This window comes from Leptopilina boulardi, unplaced genomic scaffold (assembly GCF_019393585.1).
Source record: "Leptopilina boulardi isolate dan_hultmark-lab unplaced genomic scaffold, ZJU_Lbou_2.1 LbouV2_316, whole genome shotgun sequence".
Classification (NCBI taxonomy): Eukaryota; Metazoa; Arthropoda; class Insecta; order Hymenoptera; family Figitidae; genus Leptopilina; species Leptopilina boulardi.
Window position 1 is genome coordinate 2,652,356 of NW_026137881.1, and position 25,527 is coordinate 2,677,882.

The 25,527-nt window shown below is 22.8% G+C and overlaps 4 protein-coding genes across 11 annotated transcripts in view; 2 read left to right on the forward strand and 2 right to left on the reverse strand.

The window, feature by feature from the left end:
- The first annotated feature begins 7 nt into the window (after positions 1-7).
- On the forward strand, positions 8-5,531 carry LOC127283932 (EARP and GARP complex-interacting protein 1). Its single transcript, XM_051309075.1, has 6 exons — positions 8-343; positions 519-744; positions 838-1,058; positions 3,121-3,299; positions 4,118-4,414; positions 5,292-5,531. Exons 1-6 carry the CDS (start codon positions 302-304, stop codon positions 5,452-5,454), a joined length of 1,128 nt encoding a protein of 375 aa, XP_051165032.1. The 5' UTR covers positions 8-301; the 3' UTR covers positions 5,455-5,531.
- Positions 5,431-7,905, reverse strand: LOC127283933 (RNA-binding protein pno1). The gene is made up of 3 exons (XM_051309076.1): positions 7,696-7,905; positions 7,218-7,307; positions 5,431-6,158 (listed from the first exon to the last, which is right to left on the reverse strand). The coding sequence occupies exons 1-3, from the start codon at positions 7,765-7,767 to the stop codon at positions 5,631-5,633; spliced, it is 690 nt and encodes a 229-aa protein (XP_051165033.1). The 5' UTR covers positions 7,768-7,905; the 3' UTR covers positions 5,431-5,630.
- A 381-nt stretch (positions 7,906-8,286) lies between these two features.
- The window catches only part of LOC127283992 (putative ankyrin repeat protein RF_0381), a 316,254-nt gene continuing 299,013 nt past the window's right edge, over positions 8,287-25,527 (forward strand). For 5 of the 6 annotated variants that reach the window (XR_007843415.1, XM_051309234.1, XM_051309225.1 and 2 more), the window contains exons 1-2: positions 8,287-8,532; positions 16,032-16,258. The gene's annotated coding sequence lies outside the window, so the exon portion shown is untranslated. Of the gene's footprint in view, positions 8,533-8,627; positions 8,820-16,031; positions 16,259-25,527 lie in introns of those variants that run through there. The other variant, XM_051309227.1, reaches the window with a different exon arrangement.
- LOC127283991 (inactivation-no-after-potential D protein) overlaps positions 10,775-25,527 on the reverse strand; it is a 95,112-nt gene continuing 80,359 nt past the window's right edge. For all 3 annotated transcript variants that reach the window (XM_051309223.1, XM_051309222.1, XM_051309224.1), the window contains 11 exons: positions 25,265-25,461; positions 22,513-22,607; positions 21,416-21,482; positions 20,890-20,937; positions 20,332-20,433; positions 19,927-19,998; positions 19,070-19,202; positions 18,321-18,478; positions 18,015-18,173; positions 16,583-16,717; positions 10,775-15,592 (listed from right to left, as the gene is read on the reverse strand). In XM_051309223.1, coding sequence (XP_051165180.1) covers positions 15,428-15,592; positions 16,583-16,717; positions 18,015-18,173; positions 18,321-18,478; positions 19,070-19,202; positions 19,927-19,998; positions 20,332-20,433; positions 20,890-20,937; positions 21,416-21,482; positions 22,513-22,607; positions 25,265-25,461 — 1,331 coding nt within the window. In that variant the 3' untranslated portion in view covers positions 10,775-15,427. The remainder of the gene's footprint in view (positions 15,593-16,582; positions 16,718-18,014; positions 18,174-18,320; positions 18,479-19,069; positions 19,203-19,926; positions 19,999-20,331; positions 20,434-20,889; positions 20,938-21,415; positions 21,483-22,512; positions 22,608-25,264; positions 25,462-25,527) is intronic.

Consider the following 25,527-nt stretch of genomic DNA (forward strand, 5'->3'; position numbering starts at 1 on the left):
CTTGTAATTCTGTAGGAGCACGATATTTAGAGCACGATTTTTTTAGATATTTATATTTTGTTGATAGAAAAATAATTTTTCACTAAAAATAGTTTTGAATTTTTTGTCAAGTGAATAGTAAAAATAAATTAAATTAAAAAAAAAATTATAAAGAATTTTCAAGTGTCTCTCATGAAAGTGAGAGAGAAATGAATGAAAATGATTTGTTGGCATACTGCGTGGAGCTGTCAAACAGCGAATGTCAAACAATAATAAAAAGAAAAATATGTAAAATATTGAATAATTCTTAAATTGTTTAAAAATGGAAAACGATAATCCTGTGATATACGGTCTGGAATTTCAGGTAAGAAATAATTGTAAATGTAATTAAATTTACTGTGTATTAAACATTGTCATATTTTTGAGGTTATGTTACGTACGAAATTCTATAAAATATTTTCCAGAAGGAAATATTGAATTTTTTTTTATAAAAGTAAAATAATTAAATGGAAACAATAAAAAAAAAATTGTTAACTTAGGCAAGAGCACTTTCGGCACAAACTGCCGAGACTGACGTTGTTCGTTTTATGGTTGGAACTCAATCGTTAAAATTCAGCAACAATCAAGTGCATTTAGTTGAACTTAATGAAGAAACGGGAAATTTAAAAACACAAGTTTATCAACATCCCATTGGTGAAATATGGTCTTTACAAGCATCTTCTATGGATCCTGATAAATTTGTCACTTGTTACAATACTCTAAATGGTTAGCGTAACAAAAAAAAAAATTTTATGTCTCAATTAATTATCTATTATTAGATTATAATAATTATTAACTGTTAAATTTTCTTTCTAAAAGAAGAGGGAGTTTGTCAAATGAAAGGAGCTCTTTGGAAATTGCCAATGATAAATGAATCTTCGAATGAAAATTCAAAACTTGAAAAATTAGCCGATATTGATACAACACCTTATGGAAATGATTTGAAAATAATTACTTATCATCCTAGTGATGGATCAAAAGCTGTTTCGGTTGTTGATAATAATTTTATACTTTGGGATCTAAAAAATGATAATCCACAGGTAATGTATGATAATTTAAATATCAATTTAAAATAATTGGGTCAAAAAAATTTCAGGCGATACTTAATTATTTTTTTTACAGATTTTTTAAATAATAATAATTTTGGAATGAGTTAAATTTGAAATTTTTAGAAATAATTGAATTTCAATAGATTTTTTGTTAATTTTCAGACAATAATTAAATTTTACAGTTACTAAAAATAATTTATCAAATAATTTTAGATAATCTTTTTTCAAAATTAATTGAATTTTCAAAAATTTAGAATTTAGATTTTTGAAATTAATTGAACTTCAAGTGATTTTTAATTTCAAATTTTTGATGACTTTACTAAAAAATTTATTAGAAATTGCAGAAAAAAATACAATAATTTTAAAACTTTTTAAGTGAAAAATAGTTTCAGATAGTTAAATTTACGAAGAATATTATAAAAATTATTAAAAATAATTGAATTTCAGGAAAGTAATAATTGAAGTTATTAAATTTCAAAAAATTTTTGATAGAAAATTTTAGAAGCTTTCAAATTGAAATTTTTTAAAATAATTGAATTTCAAAAGATTGTCTTAAGTTTCAGACAATAATTATAAGAGAAATTTTTAATAATTTTTGTTGATAAAGAATTTATTAGAAATCATATAAAAAAAAAAAAATTGAATTCCAAAAGTGAATTAAATTTCAAGTGATTTTGAATTAAAATTTTTTGGTAATTTTATTTGCTAATTTTTTTAAAAATTATAAACAATTATTAAATTTCATAAAAATTTTAATTGAAAAATAGTTTAAGACAATTGAATTTGTGAAGAATTTCATTAAAATTTTTTAAAATAATTAAATTAGAGAAGAATTTTAGTTAAAAATTTGTTAAATAATTGAAATAAACAAGATCTGAAGAAGATTTGCAATTTATATTAAAACAAATGTATTTAGTTAAAATTTTTTTTTTTAAATTTAAAAAAAAGTCGCCTGAATTTGTTATATCAATAATTTCAGAAACTGATTTAAAGAGTCAAAAAAAGTGATTCTTTGTTAAGAATTAATTTCTTTAATTTTATGCGATACGTTTGAGAAATTCTGACACTAAATATATATTTTCAAGTGTCAGTGAAAATAAAAATAATTTAAAACTACAAATTTTATCTCTCTCTCTCTTTGAAGATTATTTTGAATGCGCGATTATTTCAAAAGGAAAAGTGTCACGAAAAATAAATAGAATTCTGAAAAAGAAATCCTTTATACTTCAAATAAAAGTTGATGAGAAAATATTTAAATTTACATTTCTTTTTATAATGAAATTCTTTTGATTTAAAGTGCTACAAGTACAAAGAAAAAAAAAGAAGGAAAAACTCCTAAATGAACCATAAAAACTTTCATGCGTCAAATTGAAAAGAAAACGGAAAATTAATTTAAATGAAAAACTAAAACAGAAATGATTTAATGTTTTCATATTCATTTAAACTAAATTTTCCTCTTATTCAAAATAGACTTTTAAAAACATTTTTTTTTTAATGTTTCAAATGAAAATAATCCATTTAAAACAAAATATGAAAAATAAAATTATTTTGAACATGAATTAAAGAATTAAAATTATTATTTTAAATTAAAAACATTTCTAAGAAGTTTATCATTTTTTTCGAAATTTAACAAACTTTTATACAAATAAAAACATTGATTCCAACTATTAAGATTCGATAACAAAAAATATAATTTGTTTTTTGTTAAAACCATTTTTTGTTTCATTTTAAAAAAAAAATATAATTTCAAAAATTCGAATATAGTGTAGAATTCAATTTTCTGTAATACAAAAATTTTTAAATCCTATTACTTTCAAAAAAATTTTTTTTTTTTAATTATTGTTTTTAAAATGTTATATTTTTCATTTGAAAAAATATTGTAAATATTGCAAAGTACTTGAAATTGTATTAAAAAAAAAAAAAATTTTTGTTTTATTTGTTCAATGAATATTTGGTGAAAATGTATCCTGAGTAAAATTTTTAATTTACAAAAAAATAATAATTGCCTTTAGTTGAAAATTTTAATTGTAAATGAATATCTATGTACCTGTAGGTAATTACTGTTGGCACGTCAGGTAAAAATTCTTCAAAATTTACAAGTGGAAAATGGAATCCACACAATAGTTGCAATCAGTTTGTCACGTTAAACGAAAATAATGTTCATGGTTGGGACTTGAGAAATCCGTCAGATATTTCCTGGAATATACCAAACGCTCATTCTCAAATTGTCAGGTATTAAAATTTAAATTAAACAAAAATAATAATTAGGTGATTTGTTTTGAATTTACTTTTCTTCAATTTTCTACGTTTTTTTTTTAATTTTTCATCAAATTTATTTTCTAAAAAGTTTAAAATTAACTTAAGTAAAAATAAAAAAGAACAGCACTTCTTTTGAAAACAAGTAAAAAGATTAAATTATATTCATCGAAAATTTGAATGTTAGATAAATTTAAACTTGAATCAATCAAAATTTGAATAAATTACAATTCGGCAATTTGAAACTTTAATCAATTAATTTTAAAACAGATTTAAATTTTGTTAATTTTTAATTTTAATTTTGTTAAATTAATCGATTGAATTTGCATTTGATTAAAATTTCAATTAATAAATTTGTTTTGACCAATAAAAAAGACAATTTGTAAACTGTTGAATAACGTAAAATTTAAATTAAAAGTTAGATTGAATTAATATTTGAATCGAATAAAATTTAATTAAATTGAATTTTGGATAAATTGAATTTTGGATAAATGTTTTTACATTATAAATTCAATTGTTTTTGAAATATTACACCCACAAATTAATCAAATAAAAAAAAAAAGTGAAAAAGTCATGTAATTTTTTTTTTCTTTTTGTAAATCAAGTTTTAGAAAAATTGTTTTAAAAAATAAACAAATCAGAAATTTTATCCAATTTGTAAAATAAATAAATTCTACCAATTATTAATTAGAAAACATGAAAATTGATTTACAAGAAAAAAAATTGTAAATAATTAATTTTAGTGCCAATTTGTTCAATAAATAATAATGAAATAATTTCCAATTTCAATCTAGAGATTTAGATTTCAACAGTAATCGTCAATATTTCTTGTCCACTTGTGGTGACGATGGTTACATGAAATTTTGGGATATTCGAATGACCACCGAACCCGTTATATCAAGAATCGAACATTCCCATTGGGTTTGGAATGTTCGAATTAATCGCTTTCACGATCAATTGGTATTAACATCGAGCAGTGATTCGCGAGTAATTCTTTGCAGTATTGCATCAATATCATCAGAGCCATTTGGACACGTTGTGTCAACAGAAGAAGAATCAACACAAGGCGAGGAAACATCGACCAAAGAAAAGTAAATTTTCATTATTAAATAAATAAATGAGAAAGAACAATTCTTTCCATAAGAACTTAAATTAATCTACAGTGGAACCTCGATTATCCGAACTAATCTAGGCAAGGCCGGGTTCGGATAATCGAAAATTCGGATAATAGAGATTTTAATTTTTTTTATAATTAAAGTAAAGAAATGTACAGTTGAACTATATATTTAACTTAATACATATGTTTTTAAATATACATAAGTATATACATATATGTAAATATATATTAATTAATAATATATTAAAAACTCAGAAAATTCGGAAATTTTTAAGATTTTTTTTGGCATAAATTTGGTTATTTTGCTTTGAATGATAAAATAAATAGAGAAAATAAAATTTAAAATTCGGGAGACCAAAAAATAGTTCGGATAATAGAAGTTCGGATAAAATGTTTTTCGATTCGGATAATAGAGGGTTCGAATAATAGAGGTTCGGATAATCGAGGTTCCACTGTATTATATTTCGACCAAAGTCTATTTTTTCAAAAATTCTAATATTTTTAATATTTTTGTAGAAATAATTTTAAATATTCTAATAGTACATTTTTGACAATGATTTTCTAAAATTTTACGAGTTTACTTCGTTATTTTAATTTTAAAGTCGAGATTATTATTTTATTATAATTATGCAAGTTAATTTTAAAGTTTTTGTGTCAAACGTCTTTACACTCTTTTTTATATATTTTTTTCTAAAATATGAATTAATATGTTTTGATCAAAATTTGCTTAAAATTAAATATTTTTAATTTACTATTTTGGTTTTAAAGATTTTTTTTTACAAAAATATTTAAAATAGTAGAATTTCAAAAAAGAAAAAATAATCTGAAATAAAAAATTTTGTTATTTTCAGACTTGAAGACGGAGTTGTTGGTAGATTTGAAGAACACGAGGATAGTGTCTATGCTGTTGAATGGTCATCGGCAGATCCATGGACTTTTGCATCGTTGAGTTACGATGGAAGATTAGTTTTAAATAAAGTACCTCGCAAATATAAATATCAAATTCTTTTATAGATTTGCAAAAAATTGTACAGAATTTAAACAAAAATTAAATTATATTGAATTTTTCAAAATTCATTTTTAGAAAAACATTCCTATTAATTTAATTGATTTCAAACTATCCTAGAAAACTTAATAATAATATTTTATATAATTTTCTTTCTACCTTTTGTTTTTTGTTAAAGTTGTCTCTAAAATCTTTCAGCCACTCTACTCGCAACATTTCTCAATTGACCATAAACTTTCGATGGTGGACTACCCAAGATTAAATTACAAATTGCTCGTCTCGCAAGTTGAATATTTTGATATGAACCGAGAATATGAATTTTCGAGTCGGCTAATACAATTCTTGTTTTTGTAACATTTTCAATTGTAAATTTTGTCCTTCCACCTTTACCCGCTAATCTACCAATTGCTCTCGATAAATGATCACCTTTCAATGGTTTAACGTCTTGAATTTCAAAACTTTCAACAAAAAGATCATCGAGACGTAAAAGTGCAAGTGCATCTTCAACTTCAAATCCCGAAATGAATGCTTTCACAAAATCGGCACCTTTTTGAAGATTTGAAATATCTGGCGTTTCAGGCGATGTTCTAAGTTCCACATTACGACTTTTCAAATTAAAACGTACCTGAAGTTGTAAATGTTCAACTAATGGTGTGAAAATTTTAATCCATTCTTGTTTCAATGGCGAATATCGATGAGCTGGTACGGGTACCTTGAAAATAATTTTTTTTTTTAATTTTAAATAAATTAAAAAAATTGAATTGAATCGACTTTAAGGCACAAAAAAAAGTCGTTTTAGTCGATTTACATTCTAAAAAATGTCGATTTTTTTTATTTTAATTAAATTTAATAATTAATTAATTAATATTTTACTTTGAATAACTAATGTTATTAGACATTAAATTCATTGTATTGATTCCTTAATAAGAATAATTCTATAAGAATATTATCAAGAAAATTTATTTGGAATAAATTTTCGAAATTTTAATTAAGTAGAACAAATTTCTAAAAAAAATTCTTAAAAGTTACATTTTTAAAATTTTTTTGAAGTTTCATTTAATCAATTTATTCTAATTTAAAATTTTTGTATATTTTTTTAGTTTTAATGGTTAAAAATTTGTCGGACAATAATTAAGTTTTGCAAATTTTTAAATTAATTTTTTTTTTAATAATTGAATTGCAAAAGATTTTAAGTTTGAAATAAATTTTCTGCAAATTTAAACTGCTATAGTTTTTTTTCAATTTCTGACAATACAATTTTAGAGTTATTGTTTGAAACTTTTTTAAATAGTTGAATTTTTAAAGAAGTATAAAAATTATTAAAAATAATTAAATTTTTGAAGAGTTAGTTTGTTTGTTTGTTAAATTACAGACAATAATTTTACAAAATTGAAATTTCGAAGAATAATATATAAATTATTAAAAATAATTGAATTTCGGAAGAGTTATATAATTATAATTATTTTCCAGAAAGTTTTACATGGAAAATTATAGAATTAAATTTTAGGTTTTTAATTAAAATTTTTTGAAAATAGTTGAATTTTAAGTTATTTTGAATTGAAATTCTTGGTGTTTTATTTACTGATTTTTTTTTCTTTAATTTTTGACAATTATTGAATTTTATAAAATGTTTAATTGAAAAATGGGTTTAAATTGATTGAATTCGTGAAGAATTTCATTGAAATTATTATAAATAATTAAATTACAAAAGAATTTTCGTTAAATAAATAAATAAGTAAATTTTACAATTGATAAGTAAAAATTCATTTACCTTGCGAAATTCATCTCCTCCAACGTTTCTTGATTTTTTTGCTGAAGATTTTGTCTTTACTTTTCCTTCCACACCACTTACAACTTCAATCTAGAGGAAAGTATAAAAAATAAAATTTTTATTTTATTATACTTAATATCGAATTGATTTTCCAAATGAATAAACAGAATTAATTAATTAATAAATTAAAGAAAAGGAATTTTTTTTTCATTTTTTAAGCCTGTTTATATATATGTAAATAAATAATACAAGAACGAAAATAAAATGTTTTGAAAAAACAAAATTATTGAACTTTAAAAAAAAAGTTAACCTACGTACGTAAGACAAATTTTATCTATAAGGGAATAAATTTAAATTTTTTATTTTTAATTTAGATAAATGTGTTTTTAACGCTTCTTTATTAATATAAATTATTTTTAATTAACTAACATGTTATTGAGACAAAAATGAAAAAAGCAACAAAAAAACATAACCTTACCTCCATTTGACTTTCGGATTCATGTCTTCTTTTGTTCTTACTACAAGTTTCAGTTTTTTTCGGTTCACCCATAATTGTCAATTAGTAACAAATATTTCGTTGTAAAACAAATAGAAACAATGTTTTTTCCAGTAAAAATATTAATTCACCCACGTGCAACTTGTGCAATGTTTTTAGTATTCTTGTCAGAGTTGGACAAGTAAAATATGAAGTTTATTTTTTAAGGTCGCTTCACATGCCAACAGAGATGGGAACAACTTTCTTCGAATTTAATTTTGCGTATAATACGTAATTCTTGTATACAACTTCCGGTTTTATACAAAAGGCGCGATATTTTGAATGGATGTGAGATTTTTTTTGTCAAAGAAATTAAAATGAGATTTTTAATATTTCTAAAAAGTAAAATGGTATTATAAATGAGGAATAAATAATAATAATAATAATAATAATAATAATGTATAATAAACTTAAAATTAATTTATAATTGTTGTAAATTCAAATTGAATGTTGTACTTGGGAGCACGTTATGTTGGTAGAAGTGAAAAAATTTAGTTTTGTAATCTTGGGTTGGCATTACTGCACATTCTGCTCATTGCAAATGGCGTCGTCAGTAGAAGAACCATTTTATGTTTGAGAAAATTTAATCTTTTAATCTTAGTTGTATCATGAAGTGAATTATATATATTTAATTGTAATCAGGTTCAGAATTATCTAAATTATCAATAAATAATATAAGTTTATTGGCAGGCAGGAAGAAAATTAGTACATTTCGATAAAATTTTGCTGACACGGAAACTCAACCTAAAAAGTTTATCATCCCAGTGTTAAAAAATACAGGTAAATACGCATATAATTCAAATCGTAATAATAAAACATTTTTATTTTATTAATAATTATTATGAAAATTGGGGGAAAACGAATGTGTATACCAATTGCACAGAAGTCGAAAGATTTGTGGAAATATGGCGTCAGCACCGTTCACATCAATGTCGACTTCTGTGCAAGGATTCAACTTTGGGATGCTATTGAAGAAAAGCCTTATAAAAATTTAATGCCGGCCGGCATATGTTTAAACCTGCACATAACCAAAAAAAATTGTATTTAAACGTTAAAGTCTAAAGCCGGTAAGAATAAATATTTAACAGTAATAATAAAAATGATAAAGTTTATGATATAAATATGTACAAGTTTCTTGCAAAAATTAACAAAGCATTTACTCAAATAATTTTTACAATTTGATGAGTGAAAAAAAATGTCAAGACGAGAAAGCGCAAAACAGTTTAATACATCCACATTAATTTGTCACTACAAAAAAAAAATTTTTTACATATGAAATTTTCTATAGAAATTCCCAAAGAATATTTTTATAGAAAAAGCAAATAAAAAGATAATTAATTTAATTCTTCCACCAATGATTGAAGTATAAATAAAATAAAATTGAGGTTAATTTAATTTTTGAAAAATTCAATCACTAAAAAAATCCATAAATTGAAATTTTACATAATTTTGAAATTAAATCAATTAAAAATTAAAAATTAATTGAAATTCAGATAATTTAAAAAATAAATTAATAAAAATTTTGATTTTTGAACTTAAATTGATTATTCCTTAGATAAATTAAATTAATAAATTTCGTTTTAACAATAAAAATTAACATTTGATTGAAAGTTCGATAACTTGAAATTGAAATTAAAACTTATATTAAATAGATCATTTTAATGTGATAAAATTTAATTAAATTGTAATTAGAATTAATTTAAATTTTGATCGATTACAATTTTTATTAATAAATGATTCATTGAAATTTGGTAAAAAAAAAATTTTAAAACGTTAAAAAATATTGAATTATTTTTTTTAAAAAAATTAAAATCTGTAACCTTGTGTCCTTTTAAATCCCCGGAATGTTAAAAAGATATTTTTTACATTTTATTTATTTTTGAAATATTAAATCCGCAAATTCAGGCCTCAGATTATACGACTTTTTCTGAATTTTTTTTTTTGATTTATTTTAATAAAATGCGACTTATTCGACTAATTTTTACATTAAAAAAAAAATTTAAACAAAATAAATTTTTTTTAGTCTAACATTCTTCACTAAATTAATTATTTTTAATAATTTTAATGAAATTTTTCACAAATTCAATTATCTTAAACTATTTTTCAATTAAAATTTTTTATGAAATTAAATAATTGTTTATAATTTTTAAAAAATTAGCAAAACATTTTTAATTCAAAATCACTTGAAATTTTTATTATTTGCAAAAGTTTCAATTATTTTTAATGATTTTTATAATATTATTCGAAAATTCAACTATCTGAAACTATTTTTCACTTAAAAATGGTTTTCAAATTATTGTATTTTCATCTGCAATTTCTAATAAATTTTTTAGTGAAATCATCAAAAATTTAAAATTAAAAATCACTTGAAGTTCAATTAATTTCAAAAATCTAAATTTTAAATCTTTGGAAATTCAATTAATTTTGAAAAAAAGTTTTCTAAAATTATTTTGATAAATTATTTTTAATACTTTAATATTTAATTATTGTCTGAAAATTAACAAAAAATCTTTTGAAATTCAATTATTTCTAAAAAAATTTCAATTTTAACGCTTCAAAAATTATTATTATTATTTTTAAAAAATTTTTATTTAAAAAACTGTAAAACTTGATTAAATTTTTTTGACCATCAAAATTCAAAACTATGACAAAAATTTTAATTTGAATAAATTGCTTAAATCAGAATTGAAAAAAAATTATAAAAATGGAACTTTAAGAATTTTTTTTAGAAATTTCTCCTACTTAAATAAAATTTTGAAAATTTGTCTTACAATTAGTTTGATTCTGAAATATTCGAAATAAATTATCTTGATAATATTCTTATAGAATTATTCTCATAACAAAATTAATAAAATGAATTTAATATTTAATAACAATTATTTAAAATAAAATATTCATTAACCAATTAAATTTTGTTAAAATAAAAAAAAAAACGACAAATAAAATTTATATTTGAAATAAATATATTAAGTTCTTCGAGTGTAAGAAAATAATAATTAAACAAATTAGTAAAACAATATAATACTTTATGAATTGTTTTATTCGGTTTCGAAAGTTTCTTTTTTCTCTTACATTCTATATTTCTCTAAATTAATAATAGGTGACAGCCGAATTTAATTTACAATTTCTGAATTTCCAATACAAATATACAGGTGCCTATATAAGATATACTTTATAAGGTTTCGATTCAATAAATGTCCTTCAAATGCAGAAATTTTTTCCCGAATAAGCAAATTTTTCATTAGTTTCTTTTTTTTGGTAGTTTTTCCTCTTTATTTAATTTGCCAAAAAAAAAATAAAAACAATAGAAATGAAGAATTATATTTATATAAATGGAATGATCACGAATATTTATATTATTCAATCGAAAAAAATTATTTTCTGCCTTTGGAAGACATGAATTTTTTCATAAAGATAAAACTACTATTTAAATACGTTTCGACAATTCATTAAATATTTATAATAATTTCATTTTGAAAATTCACAAAGTCTTACATAATATATAATATATAATAATTAATCCAGCGACTTGTCCGCGCTGGTTTCCGCATTTTTTTTCCTTTTCACGAAAAACTAAGGCAAAATTAGATGAGTTACAATTTTGTTCCTAATATATATTTAATTTTTTATTTTATTCATGAATTATATTTTTGTCAAAATAAGAGATAAATTGTGTGTGTGTTTTATATATATATATATATATATATATATAAATTGTAAATATCTTAAGTATAATTGAAAGAGGATGCAACTGCATTTTTCGGAAAAGAATTATTCTAATTCTAAGAATAAATTTTCAATGTAAATATAGATGATTAGAGAAAGTTAAAATTGGGTTAATGTTTAAAAAGTTTTATTATTTAAAAATTAATTAATGCTAAATAGTCATTGAATTTATTTTGCATATTTAATATACAGTAACTCATCTAAGGACATAAATATCTAAAATTCTGGATCCATAAACATGATTCTGTTTAATAATATAATTTTTCTAGACATGTTTCTCAAATCCATGCTCATAAATATATTTAAGGTATATTATTAATATTAAATACATACTAAAATGTTATTGAATAATTTTATCACTGAATTATCAATTTTTTTTACTCTACCAGCGCGGATACGCGGAAAAAACTACTTTTTAAATATTAAGAGAATCCGCATTTACATCGGAATCCTCTCGTGTTCCCTTTTTTTTCTCGGAAGTAAATATAATAATACTCGTCTTTTTTTTAAAAAGATTTCTTTTTTTTAGGTTTTTTTTTACTTCCGCAACGAACGTAGAATTTTTTTTTTTCTGATAAAATGGCTAAAATCGCCTTTTTAAAGCTCTGCTATCACTATAGTACGACGGACTTTAGGCAATGCTCATAAACTTTCGCTAAATTTACAACTTTTTTTTTTCTCGAAAAAACGTTTTTTACGAACGATTCTTTATAAATATTTTCATGGTACTAATTTTAGATGATAAAAGTAATACATACTAGAAACGATATATATGTTTTTTTAGATTGGTCTCAAAAACCGTTTTTTTTTTTTTTTTTTTGACTTAGAAGAGAACTTTTAATTTGTTCGAGTTTCTTTAAATCAAAAACTCAAGTAGTTGAAAAAATATTTTATTTGAAATTTAATTAAAATTTTTTTATTTTAATTTATATTTTGAATATATATTTATTTTTTATATTTTCCGACTCTAAAAAAAATGTATGTCGAGTAATTTTCTTTTTCGAAAGTTTTTTTTATTTTTTTAAAAATTAATTTGAGAATAAAATAGGTATTAAAATTGAAATTTTATCAAATTTTTATGAATTTAAACTTTTTTTTTGCAATTTTTACATTTTGCTGTTGGCAATTTTATGAAATAATCCAATATTTTTATTTGTTAATTTAAATAATATTTTAATTAATTTAAGTTTATAATGAAATTAAGTTGATTATAATTTTACTTTTTGAAAATCGATTTTTGGACCAAGATAAATGCACATTAAATAAGAGCTTTGCTCTATAAATAAATTATAATTATTTTGCATTCAATACTTTCTGACACCTGAATAATAAAAACATTCCAACAGCATTACAAAGTGAGAAAAAACTCTAATATGAAAGTTCAGAATGAAAAATTTTTTTTTTCAATTACATTGAAATATAAATAAATTATACAATAAATTCTTAATTAATTTTAATATTTAAAAAAATTTTTTTATATTTTTTTAACTATAATAAAAAAAAAATTAAAAATTAGAAATAAAAATTTGAAAAAAGCATTCATTTTGAACTTAAAATCATTGTTTTTTCTCACAGTTATTGTTTGTACTAAAAACATTTCTCTTTATCTATAACAATTAATAAAATTACAACTAATTTATATATTATATCTATATATTTATCAATAACAAAAATCGACTTTAATAAATGCAGCCAGTTTCTTAAGGCAAGAATTGAATATTATATAATAATAATAATAATGATAATGATAATCGAAATTGTGAATAAAGTAAATGTAAATATATATTAAAAAAAAGTTGAAGAAAGAGAAAGAGAGAGAGAGAGAGAGAGAGAGAGAGTGAAAGTTAACTTTTGAGATGATAAGTAAGTAAATGATTTTTTGGCTTCTTTCAAAAAGGGAAACTTCACAAAGAGATAGGCAGATTATTTGACGAACTGATCCACAAAAGGACCGTTTTTAGGAATCAATCAAGCGTCCGGGTCGTCGTTGTTTTTTTTTTTTTTTTTTTTTTATAAAACACCCAATTATTAAAAAAGTTATACTCTATCGTACAAAAAAACAAGATTCTATATTATATAAAAAGTTAGAAATTTGGGACAGTCCCGGATTTTTCGATATTTATTGGTCTCTCTCCCCTTTAGTGGACAGAATTTGCGTGAACGATCGGACGGACAAAACTGCCTTTTTCTCTGTTTTTAAATATTTTCTTTTCAATTCCTTTTTTTTCTTTCTTTTGGGAGGGGGGAGGGGAATTCTAATTTCAATTTTTTTTTTCAAGTTTTGTAAATTCCACATTTAATTTTTATTTCACTTCAAATTATTTTTTTAGTTGCATAAACTAGCATTCAGTAAATTTCACAGTTTATTTTTATTTTACTTCGAAAAAATTTTGTTTAGTTGCATATTTTTCAATTTTATCTTTTTTTGCAATAGAAAATAATAATTGTTAAAATCAGGAACTTTATACAATTAAATTTAATTAAATTTTATTTGATTCAAATTTTAATTACAAATTTCAATTCAATCTAAATTTTTATTTAAATTTCATGTGATTCTATACTTTTAATAAATTCAAAATTTTTTTTTTGGTCAAAATAAATGTATTATTTAAAATTTTAATTAAATGCAAATTCAATCGATTAAAGTTTTAAATTATTGTACTAATTGTAATTTATCAAAATTTTGATTGATTTAAATTTTAATTGATCTAAAATATTAATTGTCCAAATTTTAATTGATTTATTTTTAAAATTTATAATAAAAAATAATTATTGAAAAATAATTGAGAAACTTTTGTTTTTTTTTTTTTTTAAATAAAATAAATACATATTTTTTGTTTAAAATTAAGAATTTAAAATCTAGAAAATATTTAAAAAAATTTTATTTCTATACTCGAATGCATAAAGTTCCAAGTATTTCATTACAGCCCGCATAAAAAATCTATTTTTCTGCAAAATTATTTCGAAAAGTTATTTTTTTAAAATTTATTTAAATATTTAATTAAAATAGAATTTTTTTTTTAATTATCCCTTAAAATCCGTTTACGTATTTTTTTATTTGGCAGAATTTTCAGTCGACTTTCACTTTCTCAAAGAAATTGTTTTTTTTTTTTTTTTTACATATATTATACTCGAGCAAATCTCTCAATTCCTTAACTTTGATAGAGATTGAAATAGAACTATGATTTTTTTGTGATTGGGGGAGGGGAGATGAATGTTTAGGATTGCTACATTCAATATTATAGGTATATATAAAATGGACATGTTTTTTTCTAGAAATTCTGACAAAAAACTTGTTCCTCGTTTAAACTTTAAATACACTTTTTTTTGCGAACCTCTAATAGTACTAATTACAACGACTGGCTACAAAATGCGCTTCAAAATCGAGGTATAAATTGGTAAACTTCTTAATAGTATTATATATAATAATAGCATTTAACGTGAAATTCGTTATGATTTATAATTTTTTTTGAAATTTTTTTTTTATGTCGATAACTTCCATTTTTATTTGGTTATCTTTTTTTTTTTTTTTTTTTTTTTTTAATTAACACGTTAATTCATTATTTCAATTATCACATATGTTAGAACCGAGTTAAGAGCTTTATAAAGCGATATATTAATAGTTTCTCTCCTTGTGTTTTATTTTTTTTTCGTCATTTTTTTTGTGATTTTTATTTTGCCCATTTTTTTTTTTTTCTAATATTTTTTAATGTGGCAAAATTTTAGCGCACATTTTTTTTGCCAGTCATTGCGTGGCACGCCTTTTTTCTTTTTTATCATTGCTAATATGAATACTGATCTATATAGTCCAATTATTTATTAGTTTCTAAAGTTTGTTTGCGAGATTTCGCCTCCTTCTTTCTTTTTCTTTTTTTTTCTTTGTTATATCAAAATTGTTGATTTTTATAGTTCGCGGATGGTGTTTCATGGAAAATAACTATGTAGCATGTTACTTGACTTTATATCGTGCAAGTTTTAATTGCACTGGATTGGAAATTTTTACGTGAACAGCAATTTCTTCGACTGGTATTTCACGAATGTCTTGTCCGCCAACTGCAATTATTCGATCGCCTCTTACTATTTTCCCACTTTCCGCGGCACAACCACCGGGCACCTGAAATTGTCAAAAAAAATTGTTATTTTTTCAAAAAACCTGAATTCACCTTGAATTTTTAATTCAAATTTGAAATTTTTTTTAAAAATTTGCGATTTGATTTTCTTTTTAATTGAAACTTGTGTAAAACAAAAAAAAAAATCTCAATTTAGAAAATCTTGAATTTTTTTTTTTTGAAAACCGGGAAAAAACCATGAAAAAAGCCTTGAATTTTATTCGTATATTTTAGAGTCCAATTAGTTTTCAAGATTTTATATTGTTAGAGAAAAATAAAATTGTCTTGGAATTTTTTTTCTCATTTTAGATTAATTTTTAATTTATCCTTTGAAGGGAAAAAAGATCCCCATTGAATAAAATTTATTCAATGAGAATTTAAAAGTATTTAATATTTTTAAAAAAATCGTATTTAAAGTAAATAAAATTTTTTTTCTTATTGCAGATTCTATTCTCGATGGCTTGCGGTGTCACGTACTTCAAAGATAAGGGCAAACGTAAAAAAAGAGATATCTTTGAAGGACACACAATTCACACAAACTTTTTAGAACTCGGTCTATTTTTACGGTTATTTTTCACGTTTTCTGAATGGAAATTTAACTTGAAAATAGGGATCTCCGAGGGCTATTTAGTTTGAAAGAATCTCCTTGAAGTTGAAAATTCGTTATTAAGGTAAATATTTTAATGTATTGAAAAAATTTTATTACAAAAAATTTAGTTGTATTTTTTGACGTGACAACGTCTTACTCCGAGGTCTAGGGAGTCAGTTAGAAAAATTGGCGTTCATATCGACGGCCAGAACTCGAAGTCATATTTTCAAGATTTTTGTGTTATTCGATTAAAAAATTAAAAAAAACGTTGTCACGATCAAAATTCTCCGTCCGTGTAATGAATATAGATCCCGCTTTAATTTTTCAAAGTAATGTGAAAATTTTATATTTATTATTATTGTTTGGGAAATTTAGTTGGGGTTGTTTTTTTTTTTTATAAACTCACCACTTCTGAAACGTACGCGCCCTTTCCACTTTTATAACCTATCAAACAAAGTCCAGATCCCTTGCCAGATTTTTTCTGAAGATCAACATCGAATTCCTCCACGGCTTTTGGATCTCGATGTACAATCATGTGGATCTGAAAAATTAATATTTTTTCGATTATTTTAATAAGGAAAAATGATTGAAATTATGAAAAAAAATTGAATATGTTAATGGAACGCATGAATATTCTTTACCTGTCGAAATTTTTGTGGAGTATTAAAAAATATCGAATTTTTATTTAGCAGAATTTTATAAAATTGATTTTATAATAAACCTAATTTTCATATTGAAAAATTTTTATTTAAATAAATTCTGATTTAATGGAATTTCTATTTAATTGAATTTTTGTATAGTAGTAATAAATACATTGAATTTTCAAATAAAACAATTTCCATTTAACACAATTTATATGTTTAGAAAATTTTCATAATAAAAATTTTTCCTCTAACAGAATAGTTCTTTTATCGAATTTCTATTTATCCAAATATTTAGTTGACAATATTTTTATTAACTGAATTCACATTTAACATAATTGTTCTATTAAATGACAATTCGGACAAGTGAAAGTTCGGTCAAATGGTAGTTTCAGTGAAATAGAAATTCTCTCAATTTAAAAATTCAGCTTAATAGAATTTCTATTAAATTAAAATTTTGTTAATTTAATACTGTTAAGTGAATATTCCGATAAATAGAAATTTAATAAAAGAAGCAGTGTGGTGATATAACCGGGAAACCGGGAAATGACCAGGAATTTAAAATGTGACCGGGAAATAACCGGGAATTTCATAGTTAAACCGGCAATTTTTCAGATATTCTAAAAATTTATATCGTCTATTACATCTTGTTGCACTAATTTCTCAAAAAAATGTATTTTTAAAATAAGTATCTAATTACTTTTTTGTAGTAGTGCATTATTAAAATTTATTAGAAGAATTAATATTAAAAAATAAAAAATTTATGAATTTTTTAGAAACATAGTCATTTTTTGTGTGAAAAATTAAATTATTTACAAAATTTTGACCGGGAATTTAAAATTATAAAAATTATCGCCACCCTGAAGAAGAATTCCGTTAAATAAAAATTATTTTTTATGAAAATTTAGCTAGACATAAATTATGTTAAATGGAAATTGTATTATTTGAAAAATTAGAAATTCTATTAAATTAGAATTTAGTTAAATAAAAATGCTTCGATATGGAAATTAGACTCATTGTAAAATTCAATTTACAAAATTCTACAAAATAAAAATTGAATAATTTTTAAATCGATAACATAAAAATTCCTTCATATTTAGTATGGAAAATATTCATACATTTCATATAAAAATATAATTAGAATATAATATAAGAATATAATTCGTATTTTTAAATCAGTAAAAGAATTATACTTACAGGTCCATTAACGATTTTTAGAACGGCTTGATAAGCTCTCTCTTGTTCTATCGATTTCATACTTTCTTTATTAATTTCTACTACTCGATCTCCTGGTTGTAAACGGCCATCCTTACCGGCTGCTCCATCCGGATATACATCGAGTACAAAAACTCCATTCTAAAAAAGAATTAACCGAAATTTTTTTTTTCATTTTAATATAAAAAAAATTGCGTTATTACAAATTTTCAAAAAATAGTCGAATTAAAAAATGCTATTTTTAAAAATGATTTTTAATTATTTGCAAAAATATCGATTTTAACTCACAACAGGCGAATCATTTCCTCCGATAACAGTGAAACCAATTGGTTTGTCTTTGTCTTTTGGAAATTCAATTGTGGTATCTTTTCCAATAGCAATGGCACAGTCTTTTGGATCTTTGGATCCTTCTGGTTCCTTTGGCTTTTCTGGCTCTTTGGGAATTTCTGTAAAATCGAATTATTATCATACATTCTGTCGTAATTAATTTTCTTTATCAAAAAAAAAAATAAAGAAATAAAGGGACGCATAAAAATTCTTTAAACACTATTTTTTGTAATATTTAACAAAAAAAAAGTAAACTAATGAATAATTAGGTAAATGAAATTGTTATTTTATCGAATATTCAAATTAAACAAACAGCCGATAATATTTTTTTTAACAAATTGTCATTTAATCGAATTTTTATTTTTTTTTATTTTATTATTTTCTAAATGAAAAAATATTTTTTTTCAATCGTTGATCATAAACGTATTGTGAACTTTGCCGATGTAAATTATCGCCAAATTAGTCTAATTTTCAATTAGCCAAATTTGGTTTAATAAAAATTCAGCGCAGTAACAATTTGGTTAAATGGACTATTTCGAATAAAAGAAAATTCGTATTTTTAATAATAATTCGGTTAAATGAAAATTCGATTAAATATCAGCAAAATTCTCGTATAAATAATATTTTGGAAAGTGATTTCATTTGGAAAATAAAAAGGCTCTTATTTAGTGTTTATTGATAATTTGTCATGTTTGTTTTTTCAAAATTACCAATTTTAGTTGGATCCTTGCCCTCTTTGATGGCCTTTTGTCTAGCTTCTTCTTCTTGAGCAACTTTACTTTGGTTTGGATTACACACTGTGAGATTAACGACTCCCTCGGTGTTTTTCAAAAGATTTGTTGCCTATTAACATTGATATTGAGAAATTATTTTCTTTTCATTTCAAATTATTTGTTTTTTCTAGTTTATTATAAGGTCAGGAACAGTTAAAATTTCAACCTATCTAAATTAATTTTATTTCTGGCGTTACTTAAAATTTAAAATTATTATATATTGTTAAAATTTAAAAAAAATATATTTTTACCATTTTAGAAATATTTTTTGAAATAATTAAAATTTTTTAAATTCCATTCAATTTATTGTTCAGTATCAGTTTTTGGTTTTTTTTATTTGTTTATTTATTGCTATTTTCTATTTTGTTTTGGTTTTTGATTCCAAACTCTATATTTCTCCAACGTTTGTGTTTATTTATTGACAATGTAATTTTAACTTTTTAATTTTAGGTAAGATTTTGTAATTTTATATTGAGTAATTTATTCATATTCTATTTTATTTTTTTTATTTGCATTTTTTTGGTTTGGTATTTAAATAATTTTTCATACTTTTGATGAATTCCCTGAAGATGGAAACCATTTCGATTTTGAAATTGATGAAATTTATTTGTCCAAATATTTTTTTTTAGTTTATTTGCAAGTTCTGTTTATAACTTACTTCTTGGGCGTAAAAAATTAAATAAAAAAAATAAGACAAAAATATTTAGTAGAAAAGAATTGTTAAAATTTAATTTTCAAAATAGAATGAATTTTTTTTTTTTTGGTTTAAAACAATTTATCAAGTTTGTATTTACCTCGTCATAGGTGGATCCAAGTAAACAATCCATATTGACAGCTAAAATCATGTCTCCAACTTGTAATCCAGCCTGGAAAATTTAATTAAAATGATTAATATTTTTTTCCCAAAATTTAGGTTTTTCTAATTGAAAAACATTGTTTTTTAATTTTTTTTTTTAAATTAATTAATTGGATAGAAATTAATTACAGTAGAAATAATTGAAAAATTTTACATATTGCTAAAAATTTTTGTTATTTTAATTTAAATGGATATTGAAAGCACTTATAGAGGAGAATTAACTTAAGGAACTGTATATATGCATTGGATTAGTGAAAAATTCACAAACTCTCTGTTGTTTGAAATTAATTCCCATGTTGGTATATAGAGTTAATTAAGATTAACGTCAAAATGAGGTTCTTACTATCTCCGCTGCGCTTCCTTCTTGAATATCCGAGACGAAAATTCCTTGTCCCACTTCTGCGTGTTTGCCTTCGATAATCATGATGCCTAAACCGTAGTGGCCCTAAGTAAATATTCAGATTAAATATTTAAAGAAATATAGATATTTACATGTATATTATAATGTCAAAATTTTGAAACTTCCTACTACAAATAATCAATAAATTTTTTTTTTCGGTACACTAATTACATTCTCCAATATTTATTTATTTATTATTTACATTGCAATTACACTTTGGATATTCAATTCTTATGGAATTAAAAATTATTTTTAAAAATATCGAATTTTTCAATTCTCAATCTTTCGTTTTTATATACAGTTCTAAACAAAATTACACTGAAAAAAATTTATTTGATTCAAATAATCAGTTACTTGACTTTATCAAAAAAATATTTATTTGTATCAAATAACAATTATTTGATATTAAAAATATTTATTTGATAAATAGTCAAGTAACTGGTTATTTGAATCAAATAAATTCTTTTTTTAAATGTATATTTAAAAATTTTTATAACTTACTTTTTTAATTGATACAATTCGTACACCTTTATATTGGCTGAATGTTGCCTGTAAAAACAATTAAAAATTGTTAAATTTTCATTTAAAAAATATTTGGTGATACTTAAATATTATTTTTATTAATATATTTTATTTTATTAATATATTTTTATTTTTATATTATTTTTATAAATAAAATCAGACGTGTATAATTTTTTGTTTTTCATTATATCTTTACTTATTTCTCTTTATTTTCCAATTTTAAATGGAAATTAAATTTAAATTTTTTTAAATAATAAAAACTATTAAAATTTTGACAATTTGTTACTTATAAAAAAAATTTTTTCAACAATTTAATGTTTCTAATAATTTGCAAGTAAAAAATATAAATATATATGTGACGCCGCACGAGAAAAGGTACCTATCCCTGAAATAACATTAGGCTCAGTTTTCCGTGCACTATACACGGAAAACTGAGCCTAATGTTATTTCAGGGATAGGTACCTTTTCTCGTGCGGCGTCACATATTATGAAAAAGCTTTATTACCTCATCGTCTAAAGAAGGTGGAAAATGAGTAATCGGTCTCACTGAAAGATCGTCTCGGCCAGCTTTCCTAAATAAAAAGAAAAAATAAATTTTTAATATTCCATTACAATGAAAAATATTTTTTTTAATATCCCAAAAAATGTAAAAAAAAATAAAATTATTAATTAATTAAATAATAAATTAATTAAAAAGGTCATTAAAAAAAGAAATAAACCTACATTTTATTCTATTATTTTTTTATTTCAAGTTATTAAATGCGCCAACATACGGTTGGATGGTAAATGAATTTTTTTTTTTTAAATATTAAATTTCAAATTATTTTCTTTTATTTGAGTCATATTTGAGTTTGAGAGCATATGAAAAGGGGTGATACAATGTCCCTGATTGAACAACTCTATATAGCTGGTAATGTACACCAGTTCTCTTTTATTACAAAGCACAAAACGAATAGTCGCATTCGTCACACTCGTTGCTCGCGGCTTCTTACTTTACATATAGAATAGTATAGCTAGATCAACTAAAAGCTATTCAATTCCTTTTTATTTTCAAATAAAACACTGAATAAAAGCTCTGTTTGCTTAAAGTAAATATTTTATTTCTCTTTGGTGTACAATTACTAATTTTTCTCTCGAGGTATTTCTTATGGTCATTATATTTCATCAAATGTAATTGCTGGACTATTTTTTAGAAAAATTTTACTTTATAAATTTTTAATTAGTGAGAATTCGTTCATTAATTTAAATTAGTGAAATTTTTTACTAATTTTTAGTCATTTTTCACTAAAACTTGAGCATAAAAAACAAATTACTAAATGAAATATTTAATAATAAAATAAATAATACTATATAGTATTATTTTATTAAAAAAATTAGTGAAAATGATTATTAATTTGAATTAATGATCGAATTCTCACCAATTAAAATTTAGAGATTATAATTCGTAATAATAATAATAATAATAATAATAATAATATCAAAAATTATTATTAAGGATTATAAAATTTTTCTAAAAATAGACCACAATGACTAAAATCTGATGCATTGACCCTAATTTAATTTTTTTTTTAATATTATCCACAAAAAATTAATATTTCTTACCTGAAAACAATGATTTTAAAAACTGGTCCTGGAATTCCTTTTATAAGGGCTGATGCATTTAGATGGCATCTTGCTACTAGTACCACACCATTTACCTGTTTAATTGTAATATAATTATATCATAATATATTCTACAGTTGATAAAATTTTCATTTTCTAAAAAAGCATCTACCCTCAATTGTCGCAATTAGCAGAATTTTCCTTTATATTAACATATTTAATTGATCTAAAAGCCAATTACCAAACTTACATTTAATTGAATTGTTTTTAATTGCATTTCTACTCAACCGAACTACTTAATAATTTTAAGTCGAATTTTCATTTAAGCATATCGCAAGTAAATTTACATTTAATCAGATATTTTTAATGTCAATTCTTTTTATTACACTGAATTTTTGTTTTAAATTTTATTTGGTCAAAAAATTTTCAAAGTTTAAAATTTTGGTTACTGTAAAGTAGGGACGCATAAATAAGTTCTAAAAATCAATTGTTATAATATTTAAAAGAATTTCATTAGATTTAATTTCTTTTGAATCGCATTTTTATTTGTTCGAAATATTAAATTTTGCAGAATTTTCATTAAGGCCATGTGGGCAAAGGACGTTTTTTTGTGGTTTCCAACTTTCTCTGAAATAAATAATGATTTCGGGTTAAAATATTCAAGGCTTGATAAAGGAGAGTGCAAAGCATAGGGCTGTTCTTCACTAAACGTAAAAATAATAAAAATAAAGCAATAAATAGTAAAATAATGTATTATATCATAGTTGATTTAGCGGTCACTTGCTCGAATTGGCGCTGTTTACTGCATCACTGACACATTCAAGCAACGTCTGTGTATGCGCCGCCATCTTTCTTGTCATTATCGTTTAAAAATTAAACTTTTTAATCTTAGTTTTTAAATAATTTAACGCAAAATTAAGTTTTTTTAGGAGAAGAACGCGGTGCATTGTACCCAAATCTATCAACCCTCAAAATTTTAGCCTAAAATCTTTTTTCATTTTAGACAAAATTGGAATATTGCAAAACACATTTTCCCATGGTCACGTGGGTTTCCCCACTTGCCGTTAAGGGTGCTAATAGGCGTGTTCCTCTACTCGGATCGGGCTGTTAATTTTTTTCTACACTTTTCGGTGTATTTTGTGCAAGAAATTGCAATAAAATAGTCTGCCTAAGAAAAATTGAATTTTATTGTCAATTTTTCCGTGACGGAATGTGCTTTAAGGGTGCTAATAAGCGTGTTCCTTTACTCGGATCGGGCTGTCAATTTTTTTTTACACTTTTAGGTGTATTTTGTGCAAGAATTTGAAATAAAATCGTCTGCCTAAGAAAAAATGAATTTTTTTTGCAGATTTTTTTATGACCGTTCTGGACTCAATAGTGGTAATAAATGTCTTCCTCTACTTTTATCAGGGTATCAATTTTTTCCTACACTTTTAGGTGTATTTTGTGCAAGAAATTGCAATGAAATAGTCTGCCTAAGAAACATTTAATTTTTTTGTCAATTTTCCTATAACGGAAAATGCTTTATGGGTGCTAATAGGCGTGTTCCTCTACTCGGATCTGGCTGTCAATTTTTTTCTACACTTTTAGGTGTATTTTGTACAAGAAATTGCAATGAAATAGTCTGCCTAAGAAAACACATTTTCTCATACTAGGTCACGTGGGTTTCTCCCACATGCCGTTAAACCGATTTCCTATATTGCAGAATTTTTTTATAATCAAATATTCACTTCACAAAATTTTATTTGCTCGAATTTTCATTTGCCATAATTTTTAATTTCCCAAATCTTTATTTAACATACTATCCATTTTAATGAATTTTTATTAGGAAGAATTCAATTGGATAGAATTTTCTTTCAGATGAATTTTAATTTGTTCGAATTATTATTTTATAGAATTTCCATATAACCGATATTTTATCCTACTACAAAATTTATACTTAACCGAAAAATCATTTAACAGAATTTCTAATTAATACAATTTTCTTTTATCTGAAATTGCAAAATTCCAAACAGAAAGGTTCAATGAAAATTATATCTAATAAAATGCTATTAAATGAAAATCATATCAATTGATTTTTAGAACTTATTAATGCGTCCCAAAAATTCAATAAGTTTCTCACTGTACAAACTATGCTGAAGATTTTAGAAATTCTTTCATTTGTTTTCACTTCCGCTTCTCAGTATATAGATATAGTAAATGATATCAATGTACTTTGACAAAGTGAGATTATATTTACCACATGTTGTACACTTATTATATTGGTATCATTGATCATTTGCTGAGAAGCGGAAGTGGCTTACTTCAAAAATGTCACGTACAGTCATAACAACTGATTGAGAGAATGTATTAAAAAAAAACCTGTCAATAAAGATGCAGAATTTATATACGTATTACATCTTCAGCAACTTTACATAGATTGGAAACCTTATTGATTTTTTTTATAAGATAAGAAAGAGTACAAATAGAAGGAATGTTTTAATTTTTAAGGAAATTATTTAATTTCGTTCTGTACATATTAAAAATTAACTTTTCTATATTTAAATAACAATTCAGTTATAATTGGATTGAATGCAAATTGAATTGAAAATCAATTTTATGGTATTCCTGTCAAATGTCAATTCAGATAAATAATATATTTTTAGACAATTTTTAGGGAATTAAGAATTATCATAATTTTAAATATTAAAATTGAAATTTTTAAAACAAAATCGAATATTAATTCTTGATAAAAAAATTTTTGTTCACCTACCTCCAATATTTCATCTCCAATTTTTAGTCCACCGTTTTGAAAAGCGGCTCCTTTTGGATTTAAACCACATATAAAGACTGCCATTTTATTTCTATCCTTATGACCAGCTATTGAAATTCCTAATCCACGTCTGTTTTTCTCTAATTTGACCATTACGACTGTTGGTCCCAGATTGTGATATTTTTTCTGAACTTTGCCTATACGAAGAAATAATAGATTTTTAATAAGCAAATATTGATTTTTCAACGAGAGATTTTTTAAAC